The sequence below is a fragment of the Sander lucioperca genome, chromosome 4 (genome assembly GCF_008315115.2).
Source record: "Sander lucioperca isolate FBNREF2018 chromosome 4, SLUC_FBN_1.2, whole genome shotgun sequence".
Taxonomy (NCBI): Eukaryota; Metazoa; Chordata; class Actinopteri; order Perciformes; family Percidae; genus Sander; species Sander lucioperca.
In genome coordinates, this window is record NC_050176.1 from 31,568,728 (window position 1) to 31,596,198 (window position 27,471).

The 27,471-nt window shown below is 40.3% G+C and overlaps 1 protein-coding gene across 4 annotated transcripts in view; it reads left to right on the top strand.

Moving 5' to 3' along the window:
* npnta (nephronectin a) overlaps positions 1–26,729 on the top strand; it is a 60,436-nt gene extending 33,707 nt beyond the window's left edge. For all 4 annotated transcript variants that reach the window (XM_036000064.1, XM_036000066.1, XM_036000065.1 and 1 more), the window contains 9 exons: positions 140–259; positions 5,046–5,180; positions 6,380–6,502; positions 7,943–8,365; positions 20,878–20,967; positions 22,109–22,207; positions 24,653–24,912; positions 25,183–25,386; positions 25,428–26,729. In XM_036000064.1, coding sequence (XP_035855957.1) covers positions 140–259; positions 5,046–5,180; positions 6,380–6,502; positions 7,943–8,365; positions 20,878–20,967; positions 22,109–22,207; positions 24,653–24,912; positions 25,183–25,293 — 1,361 coding nt within the window. In that variant the 3' untranslated portion in view covers positions 25,294–25,386; positions 25,428–26,729. The remainder of the gene's footprint in view (positions 1–139; positions 260–5,045; positions 5,181–6,379; positions 6,503–7,942; positions 8,366–20,877; positions 20,968–22,108; positions 22,208–24,652; positions 24,913–25,182; positions 25,387–25,427) is intronic.
* Positions 26,730–27,471: the final 742 nt, after the last annotated feature.

A 27,471-nucleotide genomic window follows, 5' to 3' on the forward strand; every position in this document is an offset into this window, starting at 1 on the left:
GGAGGATAAGGATATAGTGCGAGAAGGAAAGAAAGTGAGAGTGTGAGCTTTACAAACTCCCCTGCCCCCACACTCCTTTTCTCTCCCTTGTGGCACCAGCATGTGTTAATATGTGTTGTGTTTCCATTGTGTCCATCAGATGCTCGCACTTGTGGCATGGCCAACTGCCAGTATGGCTGCGAGGTGCTGAAAGGAGAGGTCCGATGTCAGTGTCCGTCACCGGGGCTACAGCTGGCTCCGGATGGAAGAACATGTGTGGGTACGTCACAGTCTTTATATATATCCACAGAGCTGAAAACTGAGCCTCATGTCACCACTCCCTTTCATGAACAACTCATGTAAAGCATCCCAAACAAGAATGTTTCATGTTTTCATTCTTTTTTTTATGTTCTTGCCAGCCTTTAAATTAGCTGAGTGATAATCAAATGCAACTGTTTTGGCACAGCAAGAAAGAAAACTTGGCAGTGAAAGTGCAATTTTGGAACTCAAACAAGCAAGCAAAGCTGAAGTTAATCCAAAAATATTTACCAATACGCTTTTGATGCTTTGATCAAGGAACCCAGCAATTTAACTGGCCTTGTCAACCAAATGGTGATTTTTACAGCAGAAATGTGATCAGGGGAAGCCCACCCCCTACCCTCATCCTATCCTCTATGGAGCTAAAAGAGTCTCAATAAAGATAAATGCACACACTACATTCACATATGCACACACAGGATTCATACATGCACACACATGATTCATAAATACACACATAGGATACACAAATGTGCACAAAATTCACAAATACACACACAAAATTTAAAAAGCACAGAAGATTCACAAATGCATACAAAATTCAGAAATGCACACAAAATTCATAAATGCAAACAACATTTACAAATGCACACAAGATTCAGAAATGCACAGGACAAGATTCAGAAATGTTTTTCTGATGCACACACAAATATATCTTGATTTACAAACTGCTTGCAGTCTGTGAACTTCACTGCATTTGTATGTGAATTTTGAGACTGCCCTGACTTGGCTCGACACACAAATGCCTTTTTTTAAACAGGGAATGATCTACAACCAATCAGATATCTCCCTTGTTTTAGCCAATCACAAGAACGCACCCCACGTGGGGGATTGTTTACTTATAAGCCAATCACATGAACGCGTTCACACAGCGCTATATGAATGTGGGTGGAGTCATCCATTCTCGTAGTAATTCACGTAATGTTTTGCTCAACTTTAGGAGCTCCACACAGTTTGACGAGAAAGCGGCAAACTCCATACCCGGTGAAAGTCACCGTTTCTCGGTTATTGGACGACCGGGGCTCGAGGCTCCGTGGAGCTCCGGAGCTGGCTGGCTGCCAGCTGCCGGCATAACTTTCGTATATTTACAGTTTGAATTTCGTCACGCCACTTATAGAACATCTACCCCAAGGTCTTATAAAGCTAACTATGGTGTCCGATTTCAATTTAATGCATTTTTGTGAACATTAGGGGTCTCCTTAGGAGGAGCTGCTAGCTAGGCTAGCTATATGTCCCATTTAATCCTATGGGAAAGATCGTTGCTACACTTTCGGCATAATTTCCGTATATTTACAGTTTGAATTTCGTCATGCCACTTATAGAACATCTACCCCAAGGTCTTATAAAGCTACCTATGGTGTCCGATTTTAATGTAATGCTTTTTTGTGAACATTAGGGGTTTCGTTTCAGAGGTCTAAGAGGAGGCTAGCTAGCTCTCATTGATAGAGCTCCATCCAGCCGCAGGCTCTATCAATGAGACTCGCGGACAAGAGGCGTTTATTTCCCCGATCGTTTGTTTAAATAACTCAACACACATATCCATTATGAGATTAACTGGAACCTGTGGTAAGAGATTGCGGGCGTAACAAGCTCGCTGACCGCGCTCTCACTCACACACAGTGGCCATTTAGCAGAAAGAGAGGAGCTGCAGGCCCTGGAGCTCTGTCAGGGCAGCGGCGTTTGGTAGTCCATTAACCCAAAAAATGGTGACTTTGCGTGGGTATGGAGTGCCGTGGGCTGCCAGCCATGACGGAGCTCCATCTACCTCCCAGCAGGCCGGGCGGCGAGGCAGCAACACAGGCAGCACCGGCCGCTGAACTCCCGACACAGTCGGACAAAATTTGCAATTAGCCATCAATTTTCGTAAAACGGCCCATATTTGACCTCTACATAGTTGATTTCTCGCCTAAAATGTTGTCAGAAGTGAATTTAATGATGAATAAGATGGTGAAAATTGTTAAAAATGTCTCATTGTTGGTTGTTGCTCCATCTGCAAGTTCCGAGTTGGCAGTGAGCGTGACTTATAAGTTCGACCAATGACTCCTACAAGTAAACAATCCCCCACGTGGGGTGCGTTCTTGTGATTGGCTAAAACAAGGGAGATATTTGATTGGTTGCAGAACATTCCCTGTTTAAAAAAAGGCATTTGTGTGTCGAGCCAAGTCAGGGCAGTGTCAAAATTCACACACAAATGCAGTGAAGTTTACAGACTGCAAGCAGTTTGTAAATCAAGATATATTTGTGTGTGCATCAGAAAAACATTTCTGAATCTTGTCCTGTGCATTTCTGAATCTTGTGTGCATTTCTGAATTTTGTGTGCATTTCTGAATTTTGTATGCAATTGTGAATCTTCTGTGCTTTTTAAATTTTGTGTGTATTTGTGAATTTTGTGCGCATTTGTGTATCCTGTGTGTGTATTTATGAATCATGTGTGTGCATGTATGAATTCTGTGTGTGCATATGTGAATGTAGTGTGTGCATTTATCTTTATTGAGACTCTTTTAGCTCCATAATCCTCCCCCTATCCTCCACTCCTTTCATTATGTGGAACCGCTTCTCAGATGGGTAACTAACAGATGAAGGGGCAGTTGAGGCAGTTAACCTGTTGTAGGTTTAAATACAGTATGTTCAAGATTGGACCGTTCCTGTTACAATGCCCTATAGTCCCACTTAACTGTGGGCTGGCTAATAGGGGCCGGATTTCTAAACCAGGACAGACATCAATCATGAAAATAATGGAGGAGGGGAAGGAAAAAGGTTGCCTGCCACAGGTGTTAGGACAGTTTAATGGAATGTTACTGGATCCCTCGAGAAGCCGATGTTTTATGGAGAGTTTTATGTAGAGTTTCTAATCATATTGATGGAGGTGATTCCTTCTCGTAACCAGAGCTTTAGATAAGAGAGTTTGCATTTCCATCCTAGGCATATGCAAGTCTGCTTTTGCTTTTTTTTGCGGCAATCTTCAGGAACAGCCAATCAGAGACAAGGATTAACGCTATGTCTGCCCCATTGTTCATTCTTTTTTATTTCTTTTTTTTTTATCCTTACAAGTTATTCAGATACATGTTTTTCAGCAAAGCACACATGAATTTAATTTATTTTCAACAAAATTGTTTTATTTGTGTGAAATAGCTCCAGTGTCATTGACATGTGAAATTAACATTGATCTTGTATTTTAATAATATATACATTTGGATGTTTTACTTGGGATGAAATAATAGAAAATTAATAGAAATGGAAACAAAAAGAAAACCAAACTAGGCAGGAAAGAAATTATGCAGCTGACAGATGATGTACATCAGATAAATCCTATAATAAGCAGAATTTAGTACCACATTGACAAGTGCAGACAGTGAAGATACATGGAAAGAGATTGCAAACAAAATCAAGGCCAGCTTTATGTGTGTTGTTTCCACCCCTGGTAAATGATTTAAGGAAGCTAAGTCATAAGGAACTTGATAAAAAGCTTTTATTATTTGCAAGTAGGAGTAAAAGTAAATAATATTTACTTTGATATTTTGCATTGAACTTTTGGCAGTTTGACAAATACCCCGATGTTTAACTAACTTTGGTTAATTGGATTTATGATTCGATGTGGAATGTAGTCTGTTTTAAAATTCTTTTGTGTACTAAAAATGGTTTAGGTCAGAAATCCCTTAAGAAGGATGTCTGATGAGTCACTAGAAGGAAGTATTGACTTGTTTTGCGCTGTGACATAAAAGCGTCTGATTAATGACAAAGTGTATTGATGTTGCATTGTTGCAGAAGTTCGGTATGAGACGGCTTCATATTTCAATGCTGCCTCTCATAGAAATTGCTTAATGTATCAGAACAGAGTTGTCTAGTAAAACACATTTGCAGAGCTTAATATTTGCTCATTGATATGTAACTATGATTAAGGCTTTAAATCTGACGCTTAAAGGTTTGCTGCTTTGAAAGAAAAGTCGGAACTGTCTTCAAAGCCATATGCCATATGCATAAAGCCACATTCATAATTATATATTATATATATTATAACTATTTGACACAGTGGCTGTATGTATGTGTGTATGTGTGTTTTATGTAAAACCTGATAATTCACTGCTGCTCTGTCAGTAGCTAAATAATTCAACTGTTGGCCATTAAGCAGCTCCACTGGAGCAGTTTGGGATTAAGTGCCTTGCTGATGAGAACTGCAGCAATAGTTGTTAAGGGATAAGAGAGCTCTGCCCACTTACTTAACTTGCTTGTTTCCCCAGCTGGTCCAGGTGTCTCTGTGTTTTTTAGGGTTCTTTTAAACAACAGTCCCTGTGGCACTGCAGTGCCTCAGCTGCATTATGCAGAAAATAAATTAATGATTTTAAGGCAAATGTGTTGAGCCTCTCTGTGTCTAAATATTAATGCCCACATGCCTGCAAAGGTGATTAACAAAGACACTTAGAATAGGTCTTTAAATAATGAAACAAGGTATTGTGCATTGTATTCTGCTCACTGAACAGAATATATAATGTGGCTGTTCATAAATGAATACTAACCGGGGAAGGTGGAAAAGTCTCCTGGTACTGTATGACTAGAGATATTTCTTTAGTTTTGTATTAAATTTCCTTTTTTAATCTTGAAGTTTTTCACTGCATTGTGTTATTTTAAATGCATTATACACTACATGTAACTCTAAAATTATTCTTAGTGAAAAATGATGAATACATTATGTTTTCATTTGAACATTTTCTTCTGTTTAATAACCTGTGTATTTGTTGCTCCTCTTGCAGATGTGGATGAGTGTGCCACAGGGATAGCAGTGTGTCCCAGGTTCAGGAAATGCATAAACACTTTTGGTAGCTACATCTGCAAGTGCCATGAAGGCTTTGACCTGCAATACATCAATGGGAAATACCAATGCATAGGTACTGTTACAAGGTCTCTGCAGTGAGGCTTTTACAGATAAAACTTACAAAGGTCATAGATGTGCTGAGATTTGCAAAACATGCAAAACATGCCCATTACACTGAAACTGTTTTTGCTTGCTATAATCATTCCTCCTGTAACTTCAGAAGATACCCACTACCAACCAGTAACTAAGTACCACTCAATTATTGTACGTACAATTTTGACAGACTTGTGTACTGTACTTGAATCTTTTCATTTTCATACTTCCACTTGGCTACGGTTCAGAGGCAAATATTCCACTACATTTATCTGACATCTTAAATTAATTTGCAGATTAAGATTTTACATACAAAACATATGATCAACTTATGAAATATGATGTATTATTATAGATGAATCTTCTTAGCAGTATATAAAGCTGGTTAAATTCATGCTTATTAATGCATCTGTAATAATAAAAATCCAATAACATGATACTGTTTAAATTTCAGTAGAGTGTTTGTTACACGGAGGCACTGCTATATTTATTTTCACCACTGGTGAAAACTACTTTTTTAAGAACTTAAACTTTACTGTATTTTACATGTGCAATGTTATATAGTACAGTTAAACATACCATGGGTTAGTATGTTGAAAATGTATTCAAACTCTAAACAGATAAATAAACGTCAGTTGAAACTGTCTCATGAAGTAGGATTACTGATTCCATTCTTTAACATTTGCAAAGTACTCCATAGTTGAAGTAGTAAATAAATAAAATATGTAATAAAAGAGGAATTGAAACCACTTCAGAATACTTTTAGAAATCTCTGTCAACTCAACTAATTTAAACAGTTTCATGTTATTAGACTTTGCCCCAGCATTGCACCTGCTATCAAAAAATGTAATCAATATTCTATACAAAACCACATAGTTACCTTGAATCTTAGCGGCATCTGGAAAAAAGCAGTTCCTTCTAAAATGCAACAAAGACCTTGCAGCTTAGTCTTAGAGAAGAAAACAACTCTGATGAGGATTTTTGCTCTGGCATTCATAGAGGGATCACTACCATTCACTTACATGCTTTCACTAACAGTACATATGATATAAACTCTGAGCCCTCCTTGAAGTGGATGTGAAGCAATTATCCTTTGATATTCTGCTGTTATGTCTGACGTTTTGTTTTTTACACTTGCACCCAGTAGCTGAATGTTGTTATGTTTCCACTATCTTTCAGATGTGGATGAGTGCTCTTTAGGTCAGAGCCACTGCAGCAGCTTTGCCACCTGCTACAACACGCCAGGCTCATACAAGTGCAAATGCAAAGACGGCTACAGGGGGATGGGCCACGACTGCAAACGTAAGAATTGAGAACAATACCCCTGGCTACAATGCTCACTTTTGCAAAGAGGAACGGGGCCTCACATTTTTGTTTTCTTTGCCCATGTTTTTTAAAAAGCCAGGAAAGCAAGAAAGGGAGGAATAGCCAAGCACAGAGTCAGGACTGATATTCCTTTCTTTGTAATTGCTGTCAGTCATTACTTAAATCACCCTGCTGCTGCATATACATATATATATATATATATATATATATATATATATATATATATATATATATATATATATATATATATATATATAAGGCAGCAGGGTGATTTAAGTAATGACTGACAGCTGCTGTAAAAAAACTGCAGACACACAGACCAATGAAGTGTGTGTCAGCAAGCAAATTCATCGTCAAATGTGAAATATTTCTTTTCTTTGTCTCAATTTGCTTGCTGACACACACTTCATTAGTCTGTGTGTCTGCAGTTTTTTTTTTTTACAGCAGCTCAGTGGACAAGAAGTCATGTATTCTCCACAGTTATTTAATCATCTAAAAGACACAACTGGTGTAACAGTCTGTAGAGCAGAGAGGAAACCTCCTGGCATAGTGTGTTTCAAATATTTCACCCTGTCGCCTGCCTAAGGGGGTGTGAGCCACAAGTGCTCTGGGAGTCGAGTTGCAATATCCTATTTGTGTATCACATATCAAAGTCGCCTGCAACCTGAGAAGGCAATAACTGAGGTCAAACCTCTTGCCTTTGTCCACTCTCATTCCTCACTCATGAAACCCTTATGAAGCCCCCCCCCACCACATCACACCAACCCCCCAGTCTCGGCTCCTGACGTGAAGAATGTGTGGAGGAACAAAGGAAAAGGAGGTGTAACTTTGATGACATCAGCAGAGCGAGGGTGATCTCCGGGGCACAACAGCCTGTTTGAGTGGAGAGATCATTCCACACACACACAGAGCGTCTTTGGCCTTCTGCTGCGAGGCCTCTGGCTATGAACACCCAAAGAATTGCTAATCAGGACGAGCACATGGGCAGATGAAAAACCCACTGTCGGATTGATTTCACAAAAGCAGAAATTCACTGAACGTGGGGTGTCTTTATGGGTTAGTTAGTTAGTTAGTTAGTTTGGCAAGGCACCCTGTTCATCCCTCTTTATCTCTTTTGAGGAAAATATGTCCAGAATTGTCTTTATATAAAAAAACAGATGAATGTGAACTTGCAGCATGAGGATTTTATTGGCCTCTCTTGTGTGAGCTTTTGCTTCAGTGAGATTTGAGACACACAATTTGTTTTAGGATGCTAACATTTAGTTAATAGATATCAGGAGAAGTCTCAGTAGATGAAAGAAAGCCCTCCTCTGCAAAAGTCAGACTAATCATTGCAGTTAGTCTGCAATTCTACGCCTCATTAACTCTTAAGTGCTCATATTTCAGTACTCCCTCTGCATTCTCTTATCATTTCAGCCATTCCTAAGGTGGTTATTGACCCCCCGAGACCAGGCAAACTGCCTCCAAATCATCACAACCGCATCCCCGACATGGATCAGAAGAGGACCACCACCACCATGCGCCCACCAGTGACTCAAAAGAGAATCTTCCCCATTATCACCAAATCAACAACCGCCACCACCACGACTATGAGAACCACGACAACGACCAAAGCACCTCAGCCTCCAACGAGAGTCACCCCGCCTCCACGCAAGCCAGCAGTTCCCACCAGGAAGCCCTTTATCCCAACCAGGAAGCCACCAGCACCTACACGCAAGCCCTACATCCCACCAAGGCCAGTGGCTCCCACCAAACGCCCCCCCCCCACACCACCACCGGTCACACCTGTAGACAACACCATCGAGAAGGAGGTCACCAAACAGAGAGGGGATGTCCACAGTAAGAACAAGCTTTATATTGTATTCAGTTTTAGTTTTACATAGATGACATTCATTACCCCTTTTTAAATACACGAGTCATAGATGGGAAATCAGCATTTTGTGTCTTTTTTTAAATGATCACACATGAAATTATAGGGCTCTTTACAAATATTAATAATGTAAGCAAACCTTTAAACCTGTATTCATTTCATTCTTGGTGACTTGGGGAGAGTACACAAAGCTATAAACGCAACATTGACATATTATCACCACATAGTTGTTGTTATATTGAACCTGTTAGCAAACAGTCGCCTCTTTACACATGCAAAAGATATGGAGCACTATTATAATTTCTCTTGGAGTCTCTGGCCACCTGACAAAAATAAGTCGCATATGCACTCTCCTTGTAGCTTAGCTCTATATTGGTGTGTACCAACTCCTAGGGGAAACAGTTTCACTGAAAACAGCTGCAGTGTCTGGAAATGACACTGATGAGAGCAGTGAGAGAGAACCAAAACAAGAACGTTGTGAGCTGTAGAACCAAAACAATAAGCTAACACACGCTGGGTCGACTACGAGCAACACCTTTCACAATACACATATAGAAGCACACGTTGTTCATGCGAAATATTGATCAGCTTTGACAGCTCAGAAACACAAGAACTTGTTGCAGTAGCAGGTTCTAATCTCTGTATTTTGATGTTTGAAGTGACGTGAACCTTTTGTTTACTTTTGGGTCACAGACTTTGACATTAAAATGCACTTATTCCTCTAAGGATTCATCTTCATCAGCTTCCTGACAGGTTTCCTCTGATCAAATTAAAGCAAATTTGCATATTTCAATCCTGAAACATTGTGTTTATTATGACACATGTAACCATCTGGGCCCCATTTCAGAAAGCAGGTTTAGTGAAAGCTCAGAGTTTGTTAAACCTGCTTTCTGAAATACCCCTCCAGGGAATCAGAAGTGATGTTTACCCAACAGATGATGTGTTTTATCATATTCATTTCAAACACATGAATACGTGCACACATGGTGCTGAGCAGTCGGCAGTCGGTGTAGAGAGTTTATTTTACTAAACATTTAGCAAGAAATTTGATTGTTTTTAACATAAACTGGTGAAAATGGTTGAAATCAAAGATCTATTGATATCAGATTCAATATAAGGCAATGAGAGCTCTATGCATGAATGCTTTCAAGTAACTGTCTCGCTGTGTATATATATATATATATATATATATATATATATATATATATATATATATATATTAGGGCTGTCAATCGATTAAAAAATGTAATCTAATTAATTACATACTCTGTGCTTAAATAATCGAAATGAATCGCATACATAATTAACGGTGCCTGAACCGATACTTTTTAAGAAAGTAAAAAAAGAAAAGAAAAAAAAGGGTACTAAACAACAGTTGGTGACATTAAAGAACGGTTTGTTTATTGCTAATAATAATGTATAACAATAACAATAACTTATTTCACTAGTAAATTGCTGTTGAATGACAAAAACAACAACCAGATAGGAAAAGGACATTTACAACAACTTCAAATGCACCATGAAGCTGTAGTTTACCAGTTTCATTGAACGCACCGTCTGTGTTGTTTTTCCGATGGCAGCTGCAGATTGTTACGTACTGGTGTTGAATACTCTACAGTAAAATACAGTCAAACTTTACACCGTTTAGCATTAGCTGTCAGCATTTTAACCATGTTTAATCCAGCTACTAGCTAGCGGTAGGCTAACGTTAGCTGCTGTTGAGTGTAGTGTTAACTATCTAGCGGTAGGCTAACGTTAGCTGCTGTTGAGTAGAGTGTTAACTAGCGTCACATGCAGCGGTGTTTGTGTTTCCTGTAATGTCTGTTTCAGAGCATCAGAGAGAAGCGCAGACATATCAGTGGCACCAGATTTTCGTCTGTATGCAAACGTCAATATAGAATGGATTAATCTGTATTAATTTTTTTAACACGTTATTTTTTCTCAGATTAATTAATCTAAATTAACGCGTTATTTTGACAGCCCTAATATATATATATATATATATATATATATATATATATACATACATACATACATACATACACACCTAAAGGATTATTAGGAACACCCTACTAATACCATGCTTGACCCCCTTTCGCCTTCAGAACTGCCTTAATTCTTCGTGGCATTGATTCAACAAGGTGCTGGAAGCATTCTTTAGAAATTGGGTTGAGATCTGGTGACTGTGGGGACCATTTTAGTACAGTGAACTCATTGACATGTTCAAGAAACCAATTTGAAATTATTCGAGAGGATGGGTATATGGTGGTCATAAAAGGATGGACATGGTCAGAAACAATGCTCAGGTAGGCTGTGGCATTTAAACGATGCCCAATTGGTACTAAGGGGCCGAAAGTGTGCCAAGAAAACATTCCCCACACCAGTACGCCACTAACACCAGCCTGCTCAGTGGTAACAAGGCATGACGGATCCATGTTCTCATTCTGTTTACGCCAAATTCTGACTCCATCTCCATCACCATCTGAATGTCTCAACAGAAATCGAGACTTATCAGACCAGGCAACATTTTTACAGTCTTCAACTGTCCAATTTTGGTGAGCTCCTGCAAATTGTAGCCTCATTTTCCTATTTTTAGTGGAGATGAGTGGTACCTGGTGGGGTCTTCTGCTGGTGTAGCCCATCCGCGTCAATGTTGTTCGTGTTGTGGCTTCACAAATGCTTTGCTGCATACCTCGGTTGTAACGAGTGGTTATTTGAGTCAAAGTTGATCTATCAGCTTGAATCATCGGCCCATTCTCCTCTGACCTCTAGCATCAACAAGGCATTTTCGCCCAGAGGACTGCCGCATACTGGATGTTTTTCCTTTTTCAGACCATTCTTTGTAAACCCTAGAAATGGTTGCGCGTTAAAATTCCAGTAACTGAGCAGATTGTGAAATACTCAAACCAGCCCGTCTGGCACCAAAAACCAAACGCTCAAAGTTGCTTAGATCACCTTTCGTTCCCATTCTGACATTCAGTTTGGAGTTCAGGAGATTGTCTAGATCTGGACCACACCCCTAAATGCATTGAAGCAGCTGCCATGTGATTGGTTGATTAGATAACTGCATTAATGAGAAATTTAACAGGTGTTCCTAATAATCCTTTAGGTGAGTGTATGTATATATATATATATATATATATATATATATATATATTCATAGTTCTTCTTTCATATGATCTCAATCAAGCTATATTCACCCTCATATTACAGTATGATACACAGATTAATGAAAAAATAATGCCAATTTTTACAAGATGATAAATTATAATTGCAGTAGTAAGTGTTAAAGTAAGAATATTTTGCTCTCAAGGTAATTATCTTTTTGGCTTTAGTTAACAAACACAAACTGGTTCTCAGCCAGACTGTTGTTTATCCACACGTCACGCTCCCTGCCAAGCATGTATCTGTGACACCAATCCATCCATCCATCTTCATCCGCTTATCCGGGGTCGGGTCGCAGGGGCAGCAGCTCCAGCAGGGGCAGCAGCTCCAGCAGGGGACCCCAAACTTCCCTTTCCCGAGCCACATTAACCAACTCCGACTGGGGGATCCCGAGGCGTTCCCAGGCCAGGTTGGAGATATAATCCCTCCACCTAGTCCTGGGTCTTCCCCGAGGCCTCCTCCCAGCTGGACGTGCCTGGAACACCTCCCTAGGGAGGCGCCCAGGGGGCATCCTTACCAGATGCCCAAACCACCTCAACTGGCTCCTTTCGACGCAAAGGAGTAGCGGCTCTACTCCGAGCTCGTCCTCATGGATGACTGAGCTTCTCACCCTAGCTCTAAGGGAGACACCAGCCACCCTCCTGAGGAAACACATTTCGGCCGCTTGTACCCTGGATCTCGTTCTTTTGGTTGTGACCCAGCCTTCATGACCATAGGTGAGGGTAGGAATGAAAATTGACCGGTAGATCGAGAGCTTTGCCTTCTGGCTCAGCTCTCTTTTCGTCACAACGGTGCGATAAATTGAATCTGTGACACCAATTACATTCAAAATGCATCATTAAGGCCCGAGCGCCGACAGCGGCGAAGGCCCTATTGAAACTGAATTATTATTACGGCAAATGAATTGCCTTTTTGAGGGGCTTAACATATTCAAAAACTCACCAAAATTGGCAGTCGCATGCAATCCTGGTGAAAATTTACGTATTTTAAGGGATTCAGGAATAGGCGCACAAAAATGGCTCGCTAGCGCCCCCTACAAAGTTACAAAAATTGAGCCCCTGCAGTATGTTTAACGTAGACTAACGAAACTTGGTACACATATGTAGCATGTCACGACGTACAAAAGAGCTCATTGGTGCCATACCCTAAACACAACAGGAAGTCTGCCATTTTGAATTGAAAGTTCGAAATTAGTGCGATATTGGCCATTTCCACGTCATACTTTAACAAACTCCTCCTAGAGATTTCATCTGATCAACTTCAAATTCGGTCTGTGCCATCTTAAGACATGAAAGATGAAAAGTTATTAAAAGAAAAACTTTTCGCCGTGGCGGGGCAGCCATTTTGTGCGTTTCGCCACCGAAACAGGAAGTGGGTGTAACTTGAGTGTACATTGTCCAACTGGCTCGAAACTTTTCAGGATTCATAAGACTCTAATTCTGAGGACATTTACCGGGCAAAATTGGCTCAAAGTCATAGCGCCCCCTAGTGGCAACAGGAAGTAGGCCCAAAACTATACGTGCTATACTTTAACGAACTCCTCCTAGAGATTTCATCCGATGGACTTCAAATTTGTTCTGTACCATCTCAACACCTTAAAGATGAAAAGTTATTAAAAGAAAAACTTTTCGTCAAACAGTGTGGCCGTGGTGTGGCGCCCATTTTGAGTGTTTAGCAATGAACAAAAGTTGTTGTAACTTGAGTGTACGTTGTCGTATCTGCCCGAAAGTTCTCACGATTGACAAGAGTCCAGGCCTGAGGACATATACAGGCCAAAATTTACTTTTGGTCATAGCGCCCCCCGCTGGCAACAGAAGAGAGTTACCTTTTCATTGGTGATGATTTGCAGTGTCTGAGGGCCTGTCCATCGCTGCTTGCAGCTTTAATTAGGGGTCCAAGCCCGAGTCTGTACAGAACGGGCAATAGCAAAGCTATGCCGTTCGTACAGCAGGGCTGTAGAACCCTATTGTTTTTCTACTGATTTTTCTTCAACATTATTATTATTCTTCTCCGCGTAAAACTCCGACTACAGCCTAAACCGTACATGGTGGGGGGCTGCCGTTTTCAGGACTGGTCCCAAACGCCGCAACGACCTCAGGCACAAAATACACCCACTTCCACCACTAGGTGGCGCTATAGCAGAAAAAACGCATTTGGCCCTATAACTCCCACACCGTACACCTCACATTTAAAAACCATATATCCACGTGTTCCCTGGATCCAACTGAATCACGTGATATAGGCCACGCCCATTTCCGCCTAGACTTTTATGAGGGAAAAATCGCGATTTATCAAAAACCTACTTTTTCGAACTCCTCCTAGACCGCGCGACCGATCTGCACGAAACTTGGACCGTAGCATCTCCAGACCGACCTGACAAAATGTTAATAAAAAGAATTTTTATAGGATAAAAATTGCGCATATTACGCACAAACAAATTTGCGTAGCTAACTATGAAAACACCAACTTTGCCATATCTCAGCCAAAATTAAGGCTATCAACGCCAAACTTTAGATTCTTGTTTGCCATGACCCTCTGGAGGTGCCCCACGCGTTTTACGAAGATTGGTCACTAGTGGGCGCTACAAGCACAAAAAGTTTATATCTCATGAACGGCTCATCCGATTTTTACACAATTTGATGGGAACCATCTAGGGACACTCCTGAGGCCATGTCTAGAGTGGGGTACTGAGAGGTCAAAGTGGGCGTGGCCTATGGGACCCAATCCTAGATTCACCACTTACACTAATGTGAACAACTTTAAATTTACAGGGTAGATAGACAATGGGTCATGGACCACACCTGCCAAAAATTACACATGTGGACCACTAGGTGGCGCTATAATGGTTTTTTGCCTTTATCTCCCACATTACACATCGCACATTAGAAAACCATACATCCCCGTGTTCCTTGATTCAAGCTGAATCACATGATATAGGCCACGCCCATTTTTGCTTAAAATCTTTTTCACAATATCGCGCAATGCGCAAAACCAACTTTTTCGAACTCGTCCTAGGCCGTGCGACGGATCCGCTCGAAACCTGGTAGGTAGCATCTCCAGATGGACCGGACCAAAAGTTACTCAAGGAATTTTGCTACGTTAAAGTATGCACATTTGACTACCAATCAAATTTTCATAGCTAGCTACCGCACACGTATCATATTATATCTCGGCCAAATTAAATGTTATCAGCAAGAACCGTGATGTCATTGTTCAACATGCCACTCTGATGCTCTGTACCAAATTTGGCGAAGATCGGCCTTTAGGGGGCGCTATAATCAACGTTTATTTGTTATGGCCAATAACTCAATGCATTTGAATGGGAAATTTGCATATGCAATATCTCTGCCACGGTACATACAATCAACGCGAAACTTGTGTTGCTCGTTCGGCATGCGGCTCTGAGGCTCAGTACCAAATTTGGCGAAGATCGGCCATTAGGGGGCGCTATAATCAACGTATACATGTTTTGGCCCTTTTACTCAATTTTAATGGGATATTTGCAATGGAAATGTACCACAGACCTTGCAGCTCACACTTGTCAATATTTACTGACGTTTGCCTCTTACCGTTAGGTTTTGGTTTTTACTTTTGCTTGCTCCTTTGGCTTTTTACAATAAAACAAACATCTTAACCCACCTGACAAAGTTTCTACAACCTTCACAGTGGACAAATTCAACTCTTTTCTCTCACTTTTTCAATCCAAAATCTACACCATTCATAGGCGGCGATACCGTGCAATTAAACATTGCAGTTGGTGCTAACTGGTAAAATAAACCTTAACATATTTTTAGACAGGATTATTCATGTTTAATGTTAATGGAATATTTGCAATGAAAATGCAGCTCACACTTCTCAATATTTACTGATGTTTGCCTCCTACCGTTACGTTTTGGTTTTTACATTTGCGTGCTCCCCTGGTTTTTTTTACAATAAAAAAACTTCTTAACCCACCTGACAAAGTTTCTACAACCTTCACAGTGGACAAATGCAACTCTTTTCTCTCGATACCGTGCAATTAAACATTGCAGTTGGCGCTAAGTGGAGCGTCTGTCATAGCGTGATTGGTTATGTCACGCTTGCCTCCCCCCTCCGCCCTCTCGGTCACTCTCCCGCGGTCAGGGGGGGTTAAGAAGTTTGTTTGTTGTAGAGCATTCTTAAAGGCGGTCCGTACACGCGTGGAGGTGAACCGTCGACCGCTACGTTTGCGACGGCGACGTACCGCAGGCGCCGCGGCTCGCGCCTCTCAATGTTTAGCCACGTTTGCCTCCCCGCCGCCCGGCTTCGGGTTCCGCTTTCGCGCCTTCCCCCGGGGCGTCGGGGGCGACTGGCATCGGAGGCTTGGACCCCGTCATAACTGCTTGCAGTTCTAGTTAGTCTTTGTTTTTGCTTGACATTCAAAACCAAATTATAGATTTGAATTAAAAATACAATGAAAGGTGGTTGAGATTTTTTCTTTTAGCTTTAACAAAGAAGGTAATCACTGCAATCATCTGCTGATTTCTTCTCACAGTGTTAAATGCAAGCACCTTTTCATAACAGTGAATTGTTTCTTACTGTAATGACAGTCTCTGTGACAAGACTGAAGAGTCACAGTCTACTTTTTTCTTTTTATTTGAACTAATGATGATTTGTCTGCATGTAAACACTTTTTACTACAACATTTAAAATGTTAAGGCTGGCCATATTATATATGTTTGTGATGTTTGTGATTTCATCCACAGCATAAAATAGTTCCCTACAAATGCACTATTTACTCATTTTTGATTAACATTTGTAAAACATTTGCGAAAAATGACACTGCCCAGCTGCTTTGGGAAATTATTTGATTATTTAAAAGGAGGACCCAAATGCAGGAGATGCAGGTTGATGAAACAAAACGTGAGCTTTAACAAACAAAAGCTGAATCACTGGACACTGGAGAAGTAAACACTAGGAATGGAACAACAGCAGACAATCAGACATTGAAACAAGAGACACAGGAGGGTGGTAACGAGGGACAGGTGACAAGAGGGCTGACGTGGAACCAAGGGGGTAAGCGAGCCTCCACAAAGCGTGCCTCCTATGGAGCTATTTTAATGCTATCAAGCCATCACCCGCCGTTAGCATTCCATTGACTGCCATTCATTTTGGCGTCACTTTGACAGCAAATAACTTTACATCTGAAGTGTTTAAAGACTCTATTTGTCTATTGTTTATTTCTAAAGAAACACGACAATGTATAAAAGGCTCCATTACCTTGTATCTCACGTTATGGCTCCGTAGCAGGCGTTTTTGTAAAAATAGGCTAACGATTGTGTCATAACCACACGACCTTCTGACGCATAATAGACAAATTACCGTACAGTACAGGATAAGCTCGCAGGCAGTTTTGACTTACATTAGCTGTTTTAGTTTAATTACTAATGTTAACTAGCATTTTAGTTAGCAATAATTAGCCTGTGCCTATGTTATCCACTTACATATACCTACACTCTCCGTCTCTGCAAGATTGGGAATGATGGAGATTTCTCTTGGCACAGCTACCAGAAGATTTACAACTTTCAGACAGGTTGCTAACATCACATCTACACGTCAACCTCAGTTGGAGGCTGCGCAGTAACACTCAGCCATCACTGGAAAAGTGCTTATAATAGACTTCACTGCTCTCCGTAGCAAGTCTACGGCGTCGCTTTGTCCATTAATATTACTGTCTATGCATGGAACAGGTGAAACACATCAGGGTGGGGCAGACAGTCACAAAGGTGGGAAAGCACACAAAGCAGGAAGTTAAACAACACATGAGAAGAACCTACAAAATAAAACAAGAAACTAAACAAAACCCAGGATCATGCCACTGAGTGCCACAGACAGGATAGGGAAGTTGGAGAGTATTAAGAGATGGACGAACACACATTGTTGGTTTTGGGATTTGTTGGCAATAACAAAACTACAGAATAATTCCAGCTTTAGCCTTTTAATTGCTTACATTGCCCAAAATTAGTTTTTTGTATCCACCAACTTCTCACTGTATTCAACAAACATTTTAACCAGGAACTAATCAAACGACAGTGTGTGTGCAGTTTCAGTACATTTGCACATTATTATGATATACAGCAATACACAAAAAGCAACAGAAGGTGAGACTTATTGGAATGTTTAGTCCAGATGCACCAACAGTATAAATTGCACTTAAAATTGTAATTGAACATAAATAGAAGTGTCACCTCATTTTTGCTGTCATGCTCGCTTGTAGGCACAGCAAAAGTCGGTGTTTACCAAAATCAAAACTTTAAGCTCCTTTGACATAGAAATATCTGGTGAGATGCAACAGCAAAGTACAGGATAAGAGGTGAGATACTGTGGTTCCGACTCACCTTGCCAGATGGCATCACATAATTAGAAAAAGGAAAGAGAAGAGAAGATTACATCAACACCTGTCTGCACTGCTTGAGGGAGACATCAATCTAATAGTTTGCATCACGGCAGAGCAGTTCTAGAAGTCAGAGCTTCTTGAAGATGATTTGAATAAGATGAGAGAGGGAGATGAGACACCGCTGAGTGATTATTGAAATAATTAGACGGAAATAGGAATCATTTCAATAATAGCCTCATTGCATGAAGAACACCTCAGCTGTGCCGCAAGGTGTGTACTAAAGTCAAAGCACGTTTGCTTCAGGCTGTACAAGCAACATTAGTTTCTCTATCGTATTGAGACTATCTCTCCACCGTTACATATTCCATATGTATGGGGATGATCCCATATCCGGTCAGGTATGTGGATACTTCTTTAAGACACACTGGCTTGCCCGGCCACGCCCTATGCTATTTCCTATAAAGCACCTGGGCTGGCGTGGAATAACTGATAGTTTGATCTGAACCGTCTCCGAGCGGCCTACAGCTGGAGAGATCCTCTTCACTCAGAGAACCAAGGTTACAACGTAACCGAGCAGTCTGTGTCCAGTGAATAACCTTGAACCTCCAACATTTTCTTATTTTCAGTTTGGAAGTAGTTAAAGGAAGAGTTCAATATTTTAGAAAATATATGAATTAAATTTTCTGCTAGAAGATTAGATGAAAAGATTGATACCACTCCCATGTCTTAGAGTGATATCAATCTTCTCATCTAACTCTCAGCAATAAAGTGAACAAGAGTATTTCCCAAAATGTAAATATATTTATCTTTAAAGGAGTACATGCTACTCTGTACAATAAGAAAAGCCTCAAACATCTGAGGGTAATACAAATCTTTCTACATCCTCTTTATTGGGTTAAAAATACATTTATATTAAGTTTAAAACAACACTATGTTTTCCTAAGCTCCATAAAAAAAATTTCAACATCATGTCAACAAAGGGAAGATAAGTCACACTGCATCTGAAAAAATATGAAAATGAAAAAGTAGGCTGTGCTTGTCTCCAAACCTAAAAAAGTAAAGGATTGGTTATTGCTGAACATTTTGGCAGAACAAAGGAAATCCCCTTTGAGCAGCTTTTATTGACCTCCCAAATATTTGGATGAAATGAACCACAAAAGGTCAAGAGGTAAAATAACAAGGGTGGCCCGTGGAGCAACATTTAGTATGAGGTGTTTCAACATAGTTGTTCAACCAATACCTTTTTTACTGGGTCACTTCCGGACCAGGACAATTCCGGCACAAAATGAACATAGGGGTTAATAACATATGTCTACCGAGTCGACCGTTCTCTGGGATCTGTTTTCATGCTAATCAAATGTGTCTGTAGCTTGAAACAAGCTACCGCAAACCGGGTGTTAGCTTGTAACGCTAGTAGTTGGGGCAGAGGGTAAATCGCTTTTTCTACACCACTAACAAGGCTCAAAATAGCACCACACTTCAACGGTAGCATAATGAGGGTCCCTACATATAAACCGAAGCATTGAGAACTTTGTAAGTGCACAGACAGTTTATTAAAAAGATAGATTATAAAGACAGTAGCGTTCATGTTTACATGCAGGCGCCATCTTGGAAAACAGTCATGACCAGTCGAACCACGAACGCCCTGCTTGAGCTATGTTACTGGTTACTGGTTGCACGGCGTTCATGGTTCGACTGGTCATGACTGTTTTCCCTCTGGTGGTATCTACCCAGTTATCACAGTCTATCCCGACAATATAGGAGGTTGTAAAACACAGCTATTTTATACTTGTAGTCACAGAGTCACCGTTCAAATTACTGCTCCCTTAATTGGTGTATCGCCGTATTTACTCTTTATATATCTGAGACCGGGGGGGAGGGGGGAGGGGGCTTGTTCCTTAAAAGCACAGATACACACACACACACACACACACACACACACACACACACACACACAGACCTGGATGCCTGGGATTGCTGGAGAGCCTGGTGTGAGTGTGACCTCCCCGCTGTCAGATTCCTCCGACTGTCAGGCTACATTGCAGTCTGCCAGGTGGTTGTGACCCATCATGGGGGTGGACGGGCCCTTTCATTGCTCAGGCTGACTGAAGAGGGCACATGTCGGGGAGTCTGGGGAACTGACAGTTCAAGTGCAGGTTACACCACATTCACGGCGTAGGAGCAAGAGTCTGCCTGGGATGCTGGGGATAGTTATATTAATAGATTGTCTTATTAAATTCCACTGACTTATCTCACCTGCAAATGCAATACATTCTACGATGATGATGTTTATTTGTATTTTACTTTTTTGACACTTTTCCTCATCAAGAAGGCATTCAAAAACAAGATAATTTTCATTCTAATAGAGTAAAAGAGCCAAAGCATCTTTCGCCGCAACTGTAGAAGTAATGAAACAACTTTCTATGCTTCACTTGTCAGTTGACCTTTAATATGACAGCTTGGCTTATAGTATTTTGGTCAGTGTGACTCCATTGGAGAAGGAAAGATGCTATTTCAGGACGGGCTGTGTGTGTGTGTGTGTGTGTGTGTGTGTGTGTGTGTGTGTGTGTGTGCGTGTGTGTGTGCGCGCGTGTACGTGCATGCGTGCGTGCGTGCATGTGTGCATGCGTGCGTGCGTGCGAGCTACAGCGCAGTTGTGTGGCACCAACATTCGCCCAGACGTTGCATCAGATATACCATCAACCTCCTTCCTCGTTATAATTCACATTTGACTTGTGGTGTTTCTGCAGGTTTCCTCAGGTATTTTGGTCTGGTGCTGTGTGGTTAAATGTGCTTAGCTCTGGATATGCAGACACTAAACCATGACATTGATTCGTCCATGCGGAGTCCTTGTGGAGTAATATAGCAAAGCCACACAATAGCCACAAGCAGGGATGCCATTGAGTAAATATAATACCTTTGTTAATCCTTTATCTAAACCTTTCTCACCTCTCTTCTCAGTCCCTCGGAACCACGGCCATAACACTGTCCTTGGCGTTGACTTTGACATTGAGCTCGGCAACACGGCAGATGGAGCCAAGGACGACCCAGGTAAACACAACACAATTGACAGAGACAATCAGCATCAGCCCTGCTCGTAGCAGACTGCAGACCTCAAATGATGACGGACGAGCCCCATTTGCTACGGGCAAAATGAAACTGACAATCAACTCCTGCAGTGGTTGCTGCCGAGGCGAAGATATTGTAGTGACCAGATGTGTTTTGATAGGCCTCTCACCAGGAGGTAACACATGACATCTGGCCGTTTCTGTTTAAATAATGGCTTACAGCCCAGAACGTACTGCCAGACTTTTCCACTTTTCACATTATGCTTGCTTGACTAGTCAAATGATTAATTGATAATTTTTAAGTACATCAGTGTTCCGCTCATAATCGCCATAGTACTCAGTCTAGAGTTCCTTTAGCAACAATAAAGACTATAGCTTTTATGAAGAGACAGCAGTTTATGTCATATTTGTTCGATGTGATTTATTCATGTCAATGGTATGCAGATTAAATTGCCTAATGGTTTAGTTACGTGTTTATTTTGGTTCATGGTGTATCATTTGCAATGCATAGTCAAGTGAGAAGGCGTTTTCATTGACTCAGAAAATGAACTGAGAAGTGTTTTGCGGTAACCCTATTTCAGGGACAAAATGATGGATGTTATTCTTATCTTCAAACCAATTTGTACAGCAATGCATGGATGATACTGCAACTGTTTTGCCTGCATTCCCTTAATGTTATTGTCTAGGCATCATCGCTGAGAGATAAATCATTCAAGTCATTGAATATTATGACTCTCTGTTTTAGTTTATTTTATTATGGTGTAGAGTATGCATACAATAGGCTATATGTGTATCACTCTCTCACACACACACACACACTGATGACAGCAATTCCAGCAAGTTATACATATATTTATTTTTTTAGATGAATGCATTTCTACTTGTGATTTATGCAGCTCCTCTTCCACTTGATTTGTCCTCCATGATTACAACATTACAACAAATGTTTACATTTTTATTGTATCATTATGCTCTTCAGAAGGACCTTCAACAGTCCTCTTGCTCCTGGTAATGTTCGAGTCACGCAGCAGGGCTCCCATGAAGCATTACAGAGAGCATGATGAAGCCTCTTTGCATGTGTGCATCCGCCACTTCTCTGAAGAGGTGTGCTTTATTCTCTTCAGAGTCGGGCTATCTGAGCTGCTCCTTTGATGATGGTCTTTGTGGTTGGATCAGGGACAAAGACGGAGACCTTCACTGGGAGACAACGCCTGATCCATCAGGTAATTTAAGGGCTATTCCCTCTCCCACATTCTAATAAGGAAAATTGTTTATTTTATAGTCAGTAAATGGAAATGAAAATAGCTGCATTCATTTACTGACACACATACAGTACGTATGCAAACACACACACAGAGTCAGACAATCTAAGCAGCTCAATTTTGTTCTACTCAATTACAGGTCAAGATGAAAATTACTTGAGGGAAGTAGTTTGTCTTTTCTGGGGATTAGTGCTTTTGCTCTACAAAGCAATGCAAATGAGAGGTGGATTACGCGACCCGTCAGCGATACCTGTGGCTCACATTAAATGGGAACACGACACTGTTTTTCTTGGGGTTCAGACGAGGAGAAAACGTGATCATTTATGTTGAGAGTACTCGTAGACGGGGTGTGAAGACTAAACAGTACAGCGTACTGGCACTGTTTAAGCGACACTAACTATATCTGACTTCCTCTGCCAACTGGCAAAGTCTTGCATTTACTAGTGTGTTTCCAGACGCTCAGACTGAGGCCTCATTTCAGCCAAGTTTGTGCTCACTCATTAGAGAAAATAAAGATTTCTGCCCAGCCTTTGAGTTCCCTGGAAAATCATTTACAGTAAATCATAATCTAAGCCCCCACTAAGAGTAATTCCATTTAAAAGGCAACATTTCAGTTTTCAGTAGCATGTAGCAAATATATTCAATCAGAACATTTGAATAGATTCTTATTTATGGATATGTGTGTACACCTGTATATGTACACACTACATCTTCAGTGTGTTGTGAAGCATGTAATTATTTACTGATTTCAAGTTCTTTTGATAGACAACCACTGGCAAACACTAATGGCCGTTAGAAGATAGGCACAGATTTGGAGGGGGGCTCATAACATATGCAGAAAGCCTCTGTGGCCTACAGATACGTATTGCACCCCCTGTGGTTAACACCAGCCCTACACAGATCTGCTAGATAAGCAAAATGCATTAGCATTAATCAGCTATTACCCAGAAGCACCTTCACTTTTACATTTTTAAAACTATATAGCTCTATTATTACTAACTAATGCATGAATTAATAAACACAATCAATTTTCCACCGGCAACTGGCTGTACTTTACGGTGACGATGGGTCAAGTGTTTTTCAATTGTCTAATTTTTCACAGTTTCTACATATTCTACACTTGACTGTCAAGGATGATAATTACATGTGCTGGGACAGACAGACAGACAGACAGACAGACAGACAGACCTACATGTAAAAAGGGTCAATTCACCTAAAGTATAAAAAAAACACATTTTCATAATTATACCCAGTGGTGGAATGTAACTAAGTACATTTACTCAAGCACTGTACTTGAGTACAAATTTAAAGTACTTGTACTTTACTTGAGTCTTTTCATGCCACTTTCTACTTCTACTCAACTACATTTCAGAGAGAAATACTACATTAATCTGACAGCTTTAGTTACTGGTTACTTTACAAATTAAGATTTTTGCTCACAAAACACATCTAGTTTATAAAATACGATGTTTTATTATAAATTAATAAAAAACACGACATAACGGTACAGCTGAAATGATAAGCCAATTAAACAGTTGACAGAACTGTTTTGATTGTTTCCAGTTTCTAAAATGTCAGGAGGATTTTTCTGCATTGAGTGCTTTTACTTTTAATACTTTAAGTATATTTTCCTGATGATACTAACATATTTTTACTTAAGTAACATTTTCAATGCAGGACTTTTACTTGTAACGGAGTATTTTTACATTGTGGTATTAGAATCTGAAACTTCTTCCACCACTGATTATACCTATAGTCGTAAAAGTCCATTCTGCTTGTTTAGGTTTGGCTTTTGATTGTGCTGGCGCCCAAATAAAATGAAGTGAATGGATGAATTAATTTCCGTTGCTCAAAGCATGAAACAACTGAAAGTTTGCAAAGCATTTGGAAAAACTCACCAGCAACTTGTCTTCCCAGAAACAATGTTCCACTGACTCAGGACAATCCACAGATAACAGTCAACTGTCAACAGTTTGCATGGGGACAGTCCGTAAACCAAGATGTTGTTTCTGGAAAGCCAAGTTATTTTTTAGTGCTACAATTAATTACAAATGGTATAAGTTCTGTTTAATCTAGTCTACTTCAACACATTTAGTTTTAAATCAGTTAAGGTCAACTTTCAATTCAGTGTAAGTCAATTTAAACCAGTTTACAAAGTTTTACAGTCCATGAAGCATATTAATATACATAAAGCATGTACATTGTGTAATAAATAGAACAAGTCAGGTGCAACTGGCAAAGGTGCAACATTCTAATGGTAGAGTGGGACATTTTTAAGTATGTTTTCAAAGAGACAGTCCAGTGTTATCGATTCACAAGATTCAGTGTTGCTCATTTTTTGACTAAAAATGTATATTGTGTGTATTTTCATTCATTGACTGCAATATCCGTCATTTGCCTCCCCAGGTGGACGGTATCTCACCATTCCCGAGGTAGGCAACAAGAGGACTGGGCGAGGGGCACGGCTGGTCCTCCCACTCACCCCCCCCTGGAACGACGGCAATCTGTGCCTGTCGTTCCGGCACAAGCTGGCAGGCCACCATGTGGGCATGCTGCAAGTGTTTGTGAAGAAGGGAAAGCAGTACAGTCCAGCAGTCTGGGGCCGGACAGGTGGAAATGGCTGGAGGCACACCCAAATCACATTATGGGGCACAGGCCTAGAAAGTGTAAGTATACAGTATATACATGTATTTCAAAATGCACTCATACAGTGAACATTCTAAATTATTATTTCTACTGACATTACATTACTTGACAGTATATCAAATGTTTGTATTCCTATTTATAGAAAATAACTCAGGGCAGCATTCTGAATTTCAAAAGAGTTGATTTGTAAAATGTAAAATTGACATCTGCTTTGAGTAGAAATGCATGTCATGATTGTTCCTTAGTGGTAGTACCTCATTGTGCACATTGCTGCTCTTGCTCTTCACCAGGTGATCCTGAAGGGGGAGCGTGGGCGAGGCAGGAGCGGCGAGATGGCTGTGGACGACATCACCCTGAGGAAAGGCTCCTGCACAGAGGAGCACAATCTGAGGAGACTCTGACTGACAGAACAGAAAAAGGCAGAAAGGAAAAAAGAGGGAAAATTATCTCAAAGAGAACTGACTCTGTTGTGACATCCCCTCACTCTGCCTGCCCCCCCCCTCCCCCGCCCTCCCCCCCCCCACCCACCCCCCCTCCCCCGCCCTCCCCACCGCCCCTCCCAGCTATTCTGTGAACAATATCTGAAAAACTGTCTGAAGAACAGTGCGTTTCTCTTTCTTGACTGACCATGAATAAAAAGACTGAATCAAAATGTCATGACCGGATCCCAGCAGCACACCCCTCGTCTTTTCAGCCTCCCTCTCACTCTATCATCTTGTTACTATGAAACCTGCATGTACCTACTTACAATGGAAATGTCCCACACCTAACACAGCCCTGGCAGCCTTCCAGTCACACCGCTGAGAGGCCCACGTTTACTTCATTTCTTCCTGGAGAGAGGATTGTTTCCTCACTGCTTTTGCTTTGCTTTGATCCTTTAACCACAAGCCATTGCTTTTTATTTGCTTGATGTAAACACAGTGGCCAGGGGTGCATTTTGTGACTGTTTTGATCAGAAAAATATCAGAGCTGGAATACATTTCTTTAAAGGGTAAGAGTTTTAAAAACAAATTATATAAAAGACAAATTGTATTTGTCATCCAAATCTGATATAGACCCAAAGTATAAAATCAACTAGTAAGTCAGTTTCACCCTGCTTTTGTTGGTCTAATCTGAGTTTCTGGTATTGCAACTGTTCTATAGCATAGTTTGGACTGAAACAATGCAGCTTTTGTTGTTGTTACAGTAGTTCAAAGATCTGTTTGGTAGGTAGAAGAGTGTTTAAAAATTTAGCATTTTTTCTACCCTGATCTTTAAAAAAAAAAAAACTTAGTAGTTTGAACACTTTATTGTTATTGTTTTTCAGATACTTGAAATTTGTCAAACAGAATCAGTGTATGGTTTTTGACACTTGCAAATCAACACTTACTTTCTATTAAACAGTATGTGCTTTGTTATATTAAGTGCAGTTTGTTACAAAGATGATACCAACATTTTTTTAGGCTTTCACAAATTGTATTATTGTAAATGTAGCTGTGTGTACATACTCTAAAGATCTACATACCATTTGTTGTGTAGTTTTCACGTTGTGTAAATTCATACATGGATATTAATTGGATTTCAAAATAGTTGGTATTTCAACTTTTAATTAAAGAACATGTATACAGATGGGAACTTTGTGTAGTGCAAGGCTGTGTTTAACATGCACAAAATATGTATTTCCATGTGTTATGGTATAATGCTCTGTCTGTAACTTGCAAAGCACATAGTTGCATATCGTATGCTGTGATAATGAAGGGCATCGGCTGGAATTTTACGGTTTTCTGTATGCATGGGTGCATTCACCAAATTCAGATTTATCCAGACCAGTGTGTAAATAAAATACATTTGACTGATATATTATGAAACAAAGCATGACTTTCTTTCTTATCCCAGTAGCCGACAGCAACACTGTATTTAAAAGAGAAGTAAAATGTATTTTTAAAGGTATCCTTTTGAGCTTTTGACTAGAGGCACTGTCAAGCTATGTTTTGATAAGCAGGTCCCCAAATTGTTTGTATTGTACTGTACGAGGCAAGGCATAGGGATATCAACAGCAGGTAATGCTATAAAAGATGACATTCCTCTTATTAAAGAGGAGGGGAAGAAGAGGACAGCCATTTGATGTTACAGTAACAATGCAGGTTTCATCATGTTAAAAACAACCTTAGTAAATACTTTCATCATCTTAAACCCATCATTAAACCCTTAAGTTGCACTGAATGTATTTGGTGAAGATCAAACAAAATGGTGTTTGTGCAGATTTAAAACAAAAATGATATCTTTAGTGCAATGATGGCCCAGAACCTCAAACTACTTTCTGTATGCTGGGCCTGGGTAAATTCACCAAAGTACCAAATTGCAATATTTCTCTTGTTTATCTTAGTGAAATGACTTGATATGTATGATACCAGTTTCATAACAAAAAACAGTTACTGCTGTATCCTATCAAGGGAGTTTCTACAACTTTCGACTCTAATCAGTTCCTTTACTCTTTACAGGCCATTTGTCTTTATATGGCAGAATTGAATATTACAATATCCATCAACTTTGGGATTTACAATTTATTTTATGAAAGAAGAATGATTTATTCTTTCTGC